Source organism: Pantherophis guttatus, chromosome 6 (assembly GCF_059756535.1).
Source record: "Pantherophis guttatus breed Tessera chromosome 6, ASM5975653v1, whole genome shotgun sequence".
NCBI classification, from domain to species: domain Eukaryota; kingdom Metazoa; phylum Chordata; class Lepidosauria; order Squamata; family Colubridae; genus Pantherophis; species Pantherophis guttatus.
The window spans coordinates 38020677-38036132 of record NC_142068.1 but is presented as its reverse complement, the minus strand read 5'-3'; the positions used below and the strand labels follow the sequence as shown (position 1 = coordinate 38036132).

The following is a 15456-nucleotide window of genomic DNA, read 5'->3' as shown; positions in this document are numbered from 1 at the left end:
AATAAATAAATAAATAAATAAATAAATAAATAAATAAATAAATAAATAAATATATGTGAGAAAACTAATAATGTAATACAATTCTATATGAAAACTTGTTATCTGATTTTGGTATTGTACAGTAATTAATTTTTCCCAGTTTATGGCTCAGTTTTATTCTTTACATACACTGCTCAAACAACTAAAGGGACACAAAACTACTGTATGTAACGAACAAAGTATTTAATAAGGCTATTTCATTCATTCTGATCTCGGATGTCTTCTGCTTGTGTTCCTTTATTTGTTTGAGCAGTGTATATAAATGTATCAAGAATTATCCACAAATGCTGTTTAAAGTTCTCAGAATCTCAGAATCCACTTAAAATCTCATTTTCCCACAGCCTTCATACATTTCCTAGCCCAACTGACTATAGAAGAATACATGGGGGCTAGTGGTTAAGCAGTTGGAGTCCAACACACTGCGAGGATTAAGACTTCTCTGAGACCATAGCAACAAACTGTTGAAACAAAACATCAAAAATTCCAGATCCATTATTGAAGTCATAGGCTCTGTAGAATTTTATGTTTTCTCTTTCTCTCAAACATATATACACAGAAAAGCAAGATGCACTGACACTTCTAGCCTACACTCAACAGGTGGGTTCATAGTTGCTCAAAGTCATTATACAATTTTTATTTATGTCTTCCATCGTCATACTGATATAATAAAAGGTAGTGATTGGAAAATACCTTGAAAATCATCTAGTTAAACTTGTTGCCCAGTGCAGGATCCCCCATGAAAACATCCCCTAATAGCAATAATAATATTCTACTGCATCAATTCTGATCCATCTTCTACATGAGAACTCTTCAGATACTCAAGACAATCTGTCCACAGTCTTCTGATTTTCAGCCTAATATATCCCTTTTCTGTATATATGTTCTCTTTGGAGCCCCTTTTTATTCACCAGATTTCTTCTGAACATGCTCCAGTTTGTGAACATCTTTTCTAAAAATTTGAAGACAGAAATGTATGTAGTATTTTAGCCATGGACAGACCAAAGCAGAATAGAAAGGAATGGTGACCTTGATTTATTTATCAAAGTGTATTTATCAAATTCCAAAGCCATTCTGTGGAACTTACAATTTAAAAAGAACAATACTATAAATGGCACAACTAAACAGAGGAGCAGCACATAAACAATAAACCTAGAGTGACACCAAAACAAAACAAAACAAAACAAAAAATGAGTCTCGTTTATTGTGTTCCCATGGACCTGGAAGATCTTCAATGATTTCCTAACACAAAACTCTGCTGTGGAAGGAGATCATTCCAGAGAATAGGAGCTTTAAGGGTAGGCATGCTTCCTGTTCCCACATTACATTAATTGACAGGACCCAGAGTACACCCACCCTGCTGGACATTACCAGATGGATAGAAACAACGGGAGACAAGCAGTCCATCAGAGACCCTAAAGAAGAACCAGCACCTTAAATTGTACCATGTAGCCAACTGCCAACTAGTCCAGCTCTTGGTGTAGTGGGGTCATGTGTGCATAATGGGGTAATCCCATCATTAGTGTGCTCTTGCATTCTGGACCTGCTGCATCTTTCAAAGGCAAACCCCAATATAGTGTATTGCAGTAATCCAACTGTGAGATAACTGGGGTTTAAGGAACTATCTGAAAGAGCTCCTTGTTCTGATTTACCTCTGGGAGTTTCCAATGAATAATTCTGGAAACTTGGTCATTAATTTCAGTTTGTGAAATTTTGTTTCAGTCATTAATAAATGATCAACTGTTTCGTCTGTTTCACTATAAAGACAACATTTTCTGTTTGTTACATGTTGAATTTTTGCCTTCCTGCAATTAGTTGGTAGTTTCATCTTGAGCCATTAAAATAAACCCTTCAGTTTCTTTAACGCTCCTGAACTTAACCAACTTCATTTGCGTTTTTTATCAGCTTTTCCTTCCTTCAAATACTAACCATGCATTGACTTGTACTTCCAATTAACAAATTGTTTTTTTAACACCCCCCTCCCAATATTCAGCCTTTATTGTTTTCAAGAGTTTTCCTTAATCAACTTCCTTCAGCAAGGCTTCTTGGCTTTTCTTAAAGTATCATTCAAGTCATGCTTTTCTTTCTCCAGTTTGTTTTCCAGCCAACCAGATGTTTAGAAGGGCACTTTTATCCAGTCTTCCCAGGAAGCTGATAGGCAGATGTTATTGTTTGATGGTGTTAAAGTTTGTGTTTCTGCTAAAGCTGCTAATGGCATTCAAGTGGTGTTCCAGTTTCCAGATTGCACCGGAAATGTCTACTACTATTGGTACTACCTTTGCTTTCGTTTGCCAGTCTTTCTATTTTTATTTGCCAGTCTTTGCATTTGTGATTTTCTCCAGTTCTTTTTTTTCTATTCTGCTGCCTCCACATCCACTATCTAGACTTTTTTTTGGCTTTTCTTATTGACAATTGTTTGAATTTTAAAGTTCTAGAGCATTTTAGCTTCTTTATTTTTTATTACTTTGTCTATTTTGTGGCCCTACAAGTTCTTGCTTGCAGGTAAATGGTATTTCTTGTAGATACTCCAATGCACATTTTTTGCTACTTTTTCATGTGTTGTTTGCAATTAATCTGCAATTTTCTTGCAGCATTAGCTAGATAGCTCACTATTTCTTTAGCTAATTTGGAAGGTGGCATTTGCTGTCTGTTGCCGTCTCTTCTCCTCCTCCTCCTCCTCCTCCTCCTCCTCACAAAAGTCTGAAATCACAGCTTCTAGTTCTTAACTGGTTTTGGTAGGCATCAAGTTCTTCCCATGATGGGATGTTGTACTATCTATCTGGATCCAAGCAGTATGGCAGATGGAAATACTGTGCAAGTCACCCATGATCGATTTATGCCATAATCTCAATTTTGATTTTCACAAATTAATACTTTGAGAACTTCTTCAATTCTTTATCTTCTATTCTATTATCTCCTACTATGGCCACCTCAATTATCCACATTATTATCTTTTCCATCACAATTAAATCTTGTGTGTTATGAGCCAAGACTTTATCAAGTTTGCATTTAGAATTCCCACAATATTTTAACCTCCTATATTTCTAGACAAATTTGAACTGCCTTCTGTGACAGTTCTGTAGGGACAGCTGCATTAGACAAGATGAGATGGTACTAAGTCCCGTATGAGAACCTTTTCTTCTACACTGGGGCATAACTGGTGAATTAGTTAAACAACAAAACACGAACTCATCCTTACTTTGAACAACAAGGAAGTGCTAAGATTTAAAAATATTCCCGGAATATAATCTATTCTAGATCAATATACCCGCCGAATTTTATGTGATCACTGAGAAAACCAATTGTAAGGCTGTTTACAACGGAGCATTTTTCCCCAACGAGAACCGCCAGTTTTTTTTTAAAAAGAAATCACTTCGAGGTGGAGCCATTTCGCGCTCCACGAAACCCCGCCTTGATCTCTATGGAAACTCAGATGCAGTGCAAGCCAGGGAGGAGAGGGGTATCCAGAGCTGCCTGGATTGAGACCTGGCCGTCTTTTCTCCGCTACCTGCGCCGGTTTCCTACTGAAGGGACGACAGGAGCAGCGCTTTGAGCACGTCCTCCTCACTGACTGTTACGTCTCTGGTCTCCTCTCCGGCCCTTATGAGGCGGCCTCTGCACGTCCGGCGGAGCCTTCCCCGACCTTGAGATCGAATGGAGGCTGTTCAGGCTGCCGCTCCGGCTCTTCGGTGGGTGCCGCTCTCCGAGAGGCTCTGTTGGGTCTTCCCAGTCCGTGCGAACCAGATTCCTAGTCTCAACGGACCTCTGGCGGAAGCGTGCACAGCCACGTGAATCGGGAAAGGGGCCTGGCCAGAGGCTGCGAAGGCGGAATAGGCGGACCACGGAGCCGCGTGGCGTTCACGTGTGAAATGGAAGGAAATGCGGTGTCTTCGTATCAGTAGACGAAAGTTTACTACCACCTTCGCGCTCATTTTTTTTTTTTTTGCACGTACAAAAGGTTTTGTACGGCTAGCAGGTTCTGTAAAAATAAATATGTTGCTTAGGATATCAACGGTGTATGGAGATTTGCAGTCAACCCATGGTTGTCCCAAAGATGCTTTTTCAAGAGGCGACTCGACTTTCTGGTTTTTCTTTGAAGAAGTTTCACTTCTCATCCCAGAAGCTTCTTCAGCTCTGACTGGATGGTGGAGAATGATTGCAAAGAATGTAAATTCTTCCATTCCCTTTCATCCAGACAGAACTGAATAAGCTTCTTGAATGAGAAGTGAAATGTATTCAAAGAAAAACCGGAAAGTCCAGTTGCCTCTTGAAAAAGCAAATTTGGATATCAACGTTATTTGCTATGGATGCGACTGTAAAGTGCAAACAAGTGCCCTTATGAGTTCATGTTATTATTGTGTTTATGATCTGCTTTTAATACAGAACAATGGGACTAGATATAAGAAGTATATAGGGGTATTAAAAGCCTCTGTCTGGGTGTGAGTACAAAATACTCACATCCAGAGATTTTTAAAGTGTCATTAATCAAAAGGCATTACAATTCTATATTTTTCTTCTTGGTAATTTTTCCTCTCCAGTAAGGGTAAGAGATGACCTTTGAGAAAATACAAAATAATTTCTGACACTAGTTGGAACCCCTTTGCAACCGCTTGAATGAGGAAGAGTGATTCTATGCAAATCCTTAGAAGGACAAACCCACCCTTGGTCAGGAAGGATGTCATAACTTGCTTGCCCAGTTTTTTTCACCCTGGTGCAATTCATTTGTCTTGGATTAATGTACAGTTCCTATCAGCCACCTTGACCGTCTGATATAACAGAATAATAGTCCTGTTGGAAGTCTTTGTGTTGGGGAAAGCAACACAAGTGTACTAAAGATGTACTTTATACAGACCTGAGATTATATGTTGCATTGCTCATTTATACTTTAAGCCAGAACCTAGAGTATGAAATTTGACAATTCCATTCAATTTCTGACTTGCAGAGTTCATCTTTTCAGAGTTAGGATTCTCAAGGAACTAATTGTATTGTGGGAAGGAGAAATGGTATATTGTGCACTAAATTACTGAGACTTCAATATAACAGCTAAGTGAAGTAGTATTTAGGATTTGTTTGCTGGTTTAGCTCAATGAATATATGTAAACAAATATATTTTAAGCACGGGAAAAAACATGTATCTCATCAGTATTTCTGTGGGAGAATTATGTGGATATATATGACACCAAACGTACAAAATTCTGAGGATGGTGACAATTTTGAATGGTTGCATGATTATAAAAATATCAATCCAGAGCTAACAATATTTTTAAAAATACTAGGTTGAATATTTCTTGAAAAATTTAGCAAGTATTTCTAAACTTACTCCCATAATTTGTTTTAAAATGTTATTATACGTCAGTCTCAACCCATTTTAGAAATGCTGTGTTTTATTTAAAGTGTACAAAGCTTTTAGGTCACTATTTTTTGCTCTTTCACTTCATGTGTTATTTTGATTTATCTTCAAAGTTAAATTCTTTTTGGTAAGAGCAAGTTAATATTTAGAATAATTATGATATCTGCATCCAGTCCAATATTATTTGGTTATCATAAGATGCTAGTGTCTTTTGCCATATTCTTAATTGTGCAAAATATAGAGGCAACCAAATTGCTTCTTTTTGCAAATTTGTATTTGATTATGTTTAGTAGCAGAATTGGTACAGTTCCAATATCTTTGGCATATCTCCTCAAAAATAAACTTTGCTGATTTAAATTAAGCCCATTTCCTGATAGATGAACATAGGATACTAAGCTACATACATTTACTTGCAAATCATTTCGAAACATCCTATTATATGTGGAAGAGCTGTGGTATTGGATGAATTTAGTTGAAAAAGAATAGTAACTGTTCCTGATTATGATTTCAGAGGAAAGAAACATAAACCAGGAGATGGCTTCTCAGCAAATAATTTATTCCCAGGAGAAGAAAGTGAAATTGAGACTGAGCAGATATCTGCTGTTGATTATGGGTATGGTGAAGAAGAAGAGAGAGAAGATTATGTGGAAGAAAGTAATGAACAGCAAGATATATTAGTTGAAGATGATCTGAACAATAATAGGCTTGAGTATAAATCTGGAGTGCAAGAATGGCCAGATGGTTCTTTCTATAGAGGCGAATTTTCATTTGATTTAAAACTTGGATATGGAGAATTTGCCTGGGACAATGGTGAGGTAAACTGGTTTAATATTTAAAATGTGCTTATTTTGGTACTGTATGCAAAGTATTATTACTATTACAACTTCAAGGTTAGTGTTCATGCCCAAACATGCATGCTTCGAGGTAAATATACTGTATCTGTCACAATATCCCTCAAAATACATAAGACAAAAAAAGTTCCGACTTTTTCTAATAGATGACAACTTTCAGAATATTCTAAAAGCTTTTAGAATATTATATGTACTAATTATAATAAATTCTTCTACAATATAATTATTTTTAATTTTACTTTTATTTTATTCTTGGAAATTGGATTTTGGTTATAGTATTAGGCAGATTATGATTCTTCACATAATTTGTAAAGTTTTCCAAAACCCTGTGAAATGAGTTGGGCTGAGAGTGAGTGATTGGCCCAAGGTCACCAAGCTGGGTTTCATGGCTAAGCAGGACTAGAACACCCAATCTTCTGCTTTCTAGCCTGGTACCTTAACTACTAGGCCAAACAGACTGTTCAAATACTTTCCTTGTCCCTTATTAGCTTGTGTTATATGCAGATTTTTGAATTATTAGCTTGCAATGGCTAATAGATTGGATTTCATACCCCCTGAAAAAAGTACTGTAAACTATTAGTAGATTTTTAAGGAATTATTTATAAGAGTATTTTCTTATGGGGGATCAGATTGAGAAGACAATGATGCATAAATGTCTGAATGCCATTATATATTTAAACTGAGGGAGATTGCTTGAGTTTGATAGAAAATTATTTGTTAATGATAGCCTCAAATGTATAGCTATAGTTCCTATTTGCTCATTTCAGATACAATTTGTATGTTATTAATTTGTATGCTGATTATTAGAACAGAATCCAATATCCTATCTCTCCGACCGGTCGCAGTCCGTGTTGGCTGGGGGGCAGAGGTCGACCTCGAGGCACCTTGTTTGTGGGGTGCCACCAGGGTCGGTCCTCTCACCTCTCCTGTTCAACATTTATGTGAAGCCGCTGGATGAGATCATCCGTGGATTTGGGGTGCGATGCCATCTGTACGCTGATGACACTCAGCTGTACATCTCCACCCCAGACCACCTCAATGATGCCCTTGAAGTGATGTCTCGGTGCCTGGAGGCCATGCGGGTCTGGATGGGGAGGAACAGGCTCCGACTCAACCCCTCCAATACAGAGTGGCTGTGGCTGCCGGCGTCCCGATATAGCCAGCTGGTGCCATCGCTGGCTATTGGGGGTGAGTCATTGGCCCCCACGGAGAGGGCTCGTAACTTGGGCATCCTCCTGGATGCATGGCTGTCTTTAGAAGAGCATATGACGGCCGTGGCCAGAGGGGCTTTTTATCAGGTTCGCCTGATACGCCAGTTGCGTCCTTTTCTGGATTGGGACTCCTTATGCACGGTCACTCACGCCCTCGTCACCTCTCGCCTGGACTACTGCAATACTCTCTACATGGGGCTCTCCTTGAGGAGCACCCGGAGGCTCCAGCTGGTTCAGAATGCAGCCACGTGGGTAATTATGGTGGCGACATGGTGCTCCCATGTAACACCTCTCCTGCGCGAGCTGCACTGGCTCCCGGTGGTCTTCCGGGTGCGCTTCAAGGTATTGGTTCTCATCTTTAAAGCACTCCATGGCTTAGGGCCCGGGTATTTACGAGACCACCTTCTGCCACCGATAACCTCCCACCAGCCAATGCGCTCCCTCAGGGTGCCATCGGTCAAGCAATGTCGACTGACGACTCCCAGGGGGAGAGCCTTCTCTGTGGGGGCACCCGCCCTCTGGAACGAGCTACCCCCAGGAATACGACTGATCCCCGACCTCCGTACTTTCCGCCGAGCTTTGAAGACCTTCTTATTTCAGCAAACTGGGCTGGCTTAAAATTTTAATGGGTTATTTTATGGGTAAAGGGTTTTAAAATTTGAGGAAGCCAAACTGATCTAATTCTGTTTTAATTTATTTTAATTTTTATATTGTATGTATTTTAATCTTGGCTGTTCACCGCCCTGAGTCCTTTGGGAGAAGGGCGGTATACAAATCTAATCTAATCTAATCTAATCTAATCTAATCTAATCTAATCTAATCTAATCTAATCTAATCTATCATTCTGAAAGTAGATATTCAGTTCTCTTTTTTTTCCTGTGATAATTCATGCAGTAAGTGCAATATTAATGAAATTTACCAAGAATAAAATTTGTGGATTGGTTAGGGTTTATAGTTTTGCTTGAATTTTATCTTCCATGGATTTCTCTTTTATTAAATTCTCAGTATGTATATCTGCAGTTATTTTCTATGGATGAAGCCAAGTGGAAAAAATTTCCTAGGGTTGCAGATGATGCTTCGAATTCTTTGAAAATATCAGTTAAAATTTCTGTTTTTGTTCCCTTGTGAGCTGTGATATATACTGGCAGTCGGTTGTAAATTACTACTGTCCTTCAATGATTTCTTATCAACGTTCTCTGAGAACTTTAAGAAAACTTGCAGATTTCTCTCTTAATAATTATATCAATGTGTGGAATATAGGTTGGGATTCAGTGCATATATTAGGCACTGTACATATTGATTGCTTTCCTATGTGTCCTATAGATGAATCCCAGGAGAACCTTTTTAGAAAGGCAGAATGCACAACACTCCAATGAGTGTTTGTAGCATCTTTATTTATAAGAACAATTGGGCATAGAATCTTTAGGTGGTCTTTGTAACATATTTTGAAATAATTATTCATCATACATATATATGGATACCTCTTAAACAAAAGATTCTTTTATTGATTGGTCTATTTCAGATACTAAACCTGAATGATGGTTTAGCTATTAGGGTTCTTTTTCTATGTGTTTAAATTTCAGTATTTTCAGTAATTATAATTTACTGTAATATTTTAGTAGGGTAAAATAAGCAGGCCTAAAATGCATGCCCCATCCATCTTATACATGTTCACCTTATGCATGTTCAGTTGAACCTCTCAACAGAATTTAGATCACATAATTTATCACATTTATATCCTGGGTTTTCTCTGAAAGTTCAATGCTCTTCCACTTCTTATACATACTAAATATCTTTTGTAGTGTTTGCATTTAGGTTAGGGTTTTCATTGGAATATACTTTTACTGTTTAGAAAACATAACTATTAGTTTATGTTTATTTAAAGATGTCTCTGATGCTTGATCTTCTTACCTGCTTCTCTTTCAATTTTTTAAAAACACAATATTAATATCAGAAAACAATATCAGGAATAAAATAGACAAATGCATATGGCTCAGAGTAGTTTTGTGCACAAGTCTCAATTTGTGCTCAAGCTTCTTTTGTACATAAGGTACTACTGTGACATAATTTAATATAAACGTAAGTGCTACCTAGTGGGTAAAGTGCAAGGATTTTAACATGCACCATCTGAATTGAGAATAAACCAGGCAATAAAGTACTGGCATATGAATTGCTTATTCATCTCAACCTCTTTTGTATGCTTGATAAATGTGTCCACACTTTAAAAAAATGGTAAAACTTTGACTCTCGTCCAAACATTTAAAAAGAGTAGATGTTAAAGCCACCCAGAAATTTTAAAAAATAGAGTAGAAATTAAGAATTACACATTTAGGCATTTATTCACAACAAAACTGAAAAGCTGGCATGTGGGAATGAAAGGTGAAAAATGGAAGGTGGTATTAAATTAACTATTCTATTCTCAGAATAGCTTAATTTTCACCTTTAAGAATTGCTGCTGGAAAATTGGAATCCTCTGGAAAGAGGTTAAAGAACTATAAAGTCAAAATCATCTGTGGTTCAAACTAGAATTTTTCATCCTGAAACTTTCTTCCAAAGTGCTTTGTAATTTTGATATATGGGATCATTTAGTCATGAAAATATATTTCTGTATTTTGAAATATTGTGATTGCAGAAAAATGCATTCAGATGCTACATAATATGAGTTAGATGAACTATATCCATGGATGCTGCACTATTGCTTATCTTAATATTTAGATATTATCTAGATGTACTGGAATATATTCATTTAAAGTAGAATACATTTAATTTTTATTTCTTCTTTATTACAGAGATACATAGGGCAATTTTATAAAGATCACCGTCACGGCAAAGGAGTTTACTTTTGGCCTAATGGCTCCAGATTTACAGGTTCATTTTATCTTAATCGTAAAGAAGGCTATGGGACCATGAAATTTATGGATGGAAAACAATTTCAGGTAACCATAAACTTTTAATAATATTAAATAATTAATTCTGATAGTAACACTATACTATCATGTTTATGAAATGAATAAGTTCAATAAATATTTGAGAAACATGTTTCTTTTCAAGGCTGTGAATGTTTTTAGGAGTAGCGCAAAGTTTGTTCATTTATTTACAGGGTTTATAAACTGCTAATTTCTTTCATAGTGTTGCTAATCCTTTTAATATTTAGTATTCCTTGAATAAATGAGCAAGCAAATTAAAAATGCATTCTTTTCTGTATTTTGTCTATATTATTCTGTCATCTTCTTTTGTTTTTGAACATTTTTTTTCTCTCTAAAGGGGCTTTACAAGGCTGATGAGCGTTTTGGACCAGGAATTGAAACTTATCCAGATAATAGGCAAGATGTTGGCCTGTGGCATCGAAACCATATTATTAAACTATGTACAGAAGTTCCTGAGCATTTTACTCTTTTTGATTTCCCAGAACTCAATATCTATTTTGATGTTGTTTCTAAAGAACAGTATATTTCAGAGGAAAGCATTTCTATATGGGACTTGAATGAAGAAAAGGATCCATTTTTCTACAGATTCAAACACCTTATCCTAAATGATGACAACTATACGTTGCCTGCTAATATGTATATATATTCAGTTGATGCAGATAATCTTCCTCTTACTCAATCTTTCTTGAAAGAGTTTGATTTTCAATATTTTAAGAAAAGAAAACATCACTCTTCTGAAAAACCATGGTGTATAACCAACATAACCCCTATTCTGGTTAAGATGCAGAAAAATATATATAAGTATAGGTAAGAACTGATAATTGCTGACATGAAAATGTAGTTGAAATTTTACCATATGCTTCATTCTATCCTTTCAACTGCTGATGAAATATACCTTCTTCCTTTCTTATCCTCTTAATTCTTCCCTAAAAGCCTGCACAAGTGATTATTTTGCTCATTCCTTTTCTTCGTGTCTATTGGAGGTACTATTTATCAGGTATTCAAAAATATTATTTAAAACATTTTAAATAATTTGATTTGAAATCTTGATTGATTGATTCTACCAGTTCTCTAACTACATCCAAATTCCAGTTATCACAATTACTTTTATTTATCATTTTTTTAAAAAATTTGATTTATATGCCGCCCTTCTCCAGAGACTCAGGGCGGCTTACAGTGCGTTAAGCAATAGTCTTCATACTTTTGTATATTTATACAAAGTCAGCTTATTGCCCCCACAAACTGGGTCCTCAATTTACCTACCTTAGAAAGGATGGAAGGCTGAGTCAACCTTGAGTCTGGCAAGATTTGATCTTACTTTAATTGCAGGCAGCTGGTGTTAAATTACAGTGCTTCTGACTGTTGAGCTAAACCAGGCTCCTTAATCATTAACTTAATATTTAATTATTTCTTATAAGTTTAATGATTAGGAAGGTTAGAGAGAGAGAGAGAAACTTAAGAAATAAGAAGAGTGGTAGAAAGACAGAGATCCAATCTAGCCCAGCATTATGTGACACATAGTAGCAATTTAAGAGGATTTGAGAAATTCAAAACAAGGCGGGGAGGGCTACAGCCACTTTCACTTGATGCTGTCTGTGCTTCAGGAACTATGAAGATTAATAACTAAAGATAACTAATATTTTATATGAGTCTGTTGATCCTCTTAAAATCATTTAAATTTAAAGTTGAAATAGGTAGCCCTCACTTGATCTTATGGCAGTGAAGTTTCCTAGCTGTACTGTTTTTAAAAAGTACTTTCTTATTGGCCCTCAATTTATTTGCATTTAGTTTGATTAATTGTTTAGTTTTAGTACTATAAAATGTCATTTGGAGAAAATAATCAGAAATCCTGTGTAAATATTTGTGTGTGTATGCACGTACATAGGATTTATTCTTATGTGCTCCTGCATCCATTTTCTTACCTTTTTTTTTCAAAAAGTGGAACAGTGAAAAACTTTCTTTACTTGGATGATTAATGTTTGTTTATCTATATACCCTTTTAGATTGAAAATGATCATTGACATGATTGATTGTTCTTCATATTAAATAAATTAACTTAAGAGAGAGCAAGATTAAAGCCTTTTCCCCTCTTAGCTAATTTCCTGTGGAGAGGGAATATTTTTTTTTTGTGCCGATAGAATATTGACTGAAGGGGGATACTCGGTCCTGTGATTTCTCATACATATCTTCAGTCTGTAGTAAAACCCAGAATTACCATTTCACTAAGCATTAAATCAAAGATAGATAAGGAAAAGTAGCGGGAAAAAAACCCCACCATGTCTTATCTGTCTATCTAACTAGCATGTCACAACAAAACTGTATTTCTATTGTATTTCTAGCTTTTTCTGGCTTTGCTTACTTTCAGGCATTGCCAGAGTGACATAGACTGGGATATTAATGCCATTATCAAAGGCAATCGGTATGGTTTTGGAGCTAAAGGTCCCAAAGAGCTTATTGCTGAAGAACTGATTGAGAAATCAGCAGAAGGAGACTATAAAAGGGTTCATGAAATTCTGAAGGACAATCTGGCCCATCCTGATATAGCAGATATGAGTGGATATACTGCTCTTTCTGCTGCTGCTGTAAGTTCTTACTATATGTTATGCTTTCTGTCATGGTGAACCTTGAAGGGTGGGTAGAAGTGCAGCTAAATTCAGGGTTTTTTTTTGTATTGTGACAATATTGTACCATTTAAATAAATTTGTTTGTTTGTTTATTAATCTATAGTATTTGTACATTGGTTCTTAATCCTAAAATGATTTGCAGTGGCTATAGATATGGGATTAAAACAGGTTATAAACAAAACCTATTATCTGGTGTTAAGGATAAGGACTAACATAAACACAACAGTCTTTGAAAGATGCTTCAAATAGATCAGCTCTGGGGCCTTGCATTAGTCCATAGAGCAGGTGTCATTGAAGAGATAGGCCATCTTTGTAACCACCATCTGAAAATGTGAGAACAGGGTGTCCTGATGACTTTAAAATATCTAGAAGACTGAATTAACTGAAGATGCTGTGTTGGTAATGTACATATAATCAGGCTAGAACCTAGTCTAAACTGAATCAAAATAATAACTTTCAAGAACCTTTGTAGTTAGATCTCCTCCAGCTTAACTACTTTCAGCATGTTTGGCGTTATTTGCAAAAAGTCAGAAGTTATTACAGTTCTGGGTTGCTTGAGTGATTTGAAATAATTTATGCTATTTGTCAACAGCAGTTGAAAATATGAAAGAATAGACTGTCACTGGACAGTCACTGTAGACCAATTTTTCTCCGATTGATACCTTACAGAACTGGTTAGATTATTACAACTAGTATTTCCACCCAACATGTAATATACACATTATTGGAACTGTAATCCAAATATATTTGGAGCACCAGATGGGGAGTGATAAACTCATTATACATATTCATTGGAGAAATCAAATTCATAATCTTGAAATGTGCACAGACTGGAGTGTAAAAAAAACTTCGTGAAAATAACTGAAATTGTTTGTGCAGTTGAATTATCAAGAAGACATCATCAACCTTCTTCTAGATTGTGGAGCTGATGTGAATAAATGCAATGATGAAGGATTATCAACTTTATCCATGTGTGTTATTCACTATTTCCCTGCAGAAGGATTTCAGCCCAATATTGCTGAAAGAAATATCTTTTTAAAAGAGGTTAGTATTTCATAATATATAAATCTGAAAAAAAATTCAGCAAGATCTTTTCGATTTCAATAAAGAGAGCATACACTTGACTGAATTGTCCTGATTGTATGGAATGAAGAGGTATATGCAAGAGACGTAAACATATCCCAATGATTTGTATTAACCAACCACACTTGTTACTATTGTGCTAAATTCAGTGGAAAGTGCTGGATTTTCCTTTTGAAGTTGCCTGGGGTCTTTGTGTTTGTGAAACTGCATTTCTCAAATGAAAGTTAAATTTGCTAATAATCGTTTAATTTGGTTGCTAAGCTACATCCAATAGGAATGGAGTTATCTACAATTCCAAATATTCTTTGCTTAAAATGTTTATTTCAGTATATTGTGATATTTGCTCCATTGCTTTGTCTTACATCCCTAAATAGTTTGAGTTAGAGCTCCTCTATAGGGATTGGTCCATAAATGTCCTTTCTCTCACTTTTAGTTTTATAATATAATGTACAGCCAGTGCTCATTGAAACTTTTTTTAAAAGTGTTTCTGATTTTTAGAAGTTTTGTTTTCAAAAACTAAATAGCAGTTATTGTTAAAAGATAGTAATGTTTTCATCCTTGCTGTCTGTAATCTAGTGAGTGGTATAATTTATAGGCATAGTCTGAAATCATATGAAGCTGCAAATTGGCCAGATTCACCTCTGATCAGTATTTGTGGACAGGAGATTATTTGAATTCCATAATGGATGGATGGATGGATGGATGGATGGATGGATGGATGGATGGATGGAAACAAGGAAGGAAGGAAAGGAGGAAGCAAGGAGGAAAAGGTGATATAATGAAATCATCTTTGCAAAATTTTGGTAGAATGTTACCTAACTTTACTATTTTGCATAACAACATGCAATGTATGTATCTGAACATTAAAAACATACCCTAATAATATATTGTCTTCCTGTCAAGATATAGTTGTTAGTTTTACAAATGATTATCTTTCTCCTCCCTACGTTATATAGTTAGAAGACGTCCTTGAAGAAATGTCTAAATCATCTCTACCATTATCACGGTCAGAGATCTCTCAATTATCTGAAGCGAGTTCAATTGCTTCCTCCCCAGTATCAGTTGAAGAGTTGTCATTGTCAGTTGAAAAAACAGAATTTGTCCCAGATGTTGGAATTAAGTCATCGGAGGAAACAGACAATGGAGAAAAAAGCTCTGGGACAATTTGTGGTGTTTACAACTACAAAATGAAGATTTCTCCAGAAACTATGCATCAGGGTGCAGTTGTTCTTAGCCAACATATGTTAGAAACTCACTCTTACCCAGACACTGGGGACTCTGTTCATCAGGAAGGCACCTTAATAAGAATGGCAGCATCATTAACAGAGTAAGTGACTTTAGGAAAACATAGATGAATCATTACCATGGTCAAGT

General features: G+C 36.0%; 1 protein-coding gene across 6 annotated transcripts in view; it reads left to right on the top strand.

Moving 5' to 3' along the window:
* The first annotated feature begins 3407 nt into the window (after positions 1–3407).
* ANKMY1 (ankyrin repeat and MYND domain containing 1) overlaps positions 3408–15456 on the top strand; it is a 38697-nt gene continuing 26648 nt past the window's right edge. For 3 of the 6 annotated variants that reach the window (XM_034439500.3, XM_034439499.2, XM_034439501.3), the window contains exons 1-7: positions 3408–3725; positions 5898–6201; positions 10238–10384; positions 10713–11182; positions 12741–12957; positions 13879–14043; positions 15039–15409. In XM_034439500.3, coding sequence (XP_034295391.2) covers positions 3691–3725; positions 5898–6201; positions 10238–10384; positions 10713–11182; positions 12741–12957; positions 13879–14043; positions 15039–15409 — 1709 coding nt within the window. In that variant the 5' untranslated portion in view covers positions 3408–3690. The remainder of the gene's footprint in view (positions 3726–5897; positions 6202–10237; positions 10385–10712; positions 11183–12740; positions 12958–13878; positions 14044–15038; positions 15410–15456) is intronic. The other 3 variants (XM_087872700.1, XM_087872699.1, XM_060683053.2) reach the window with 2 other exon arrangements.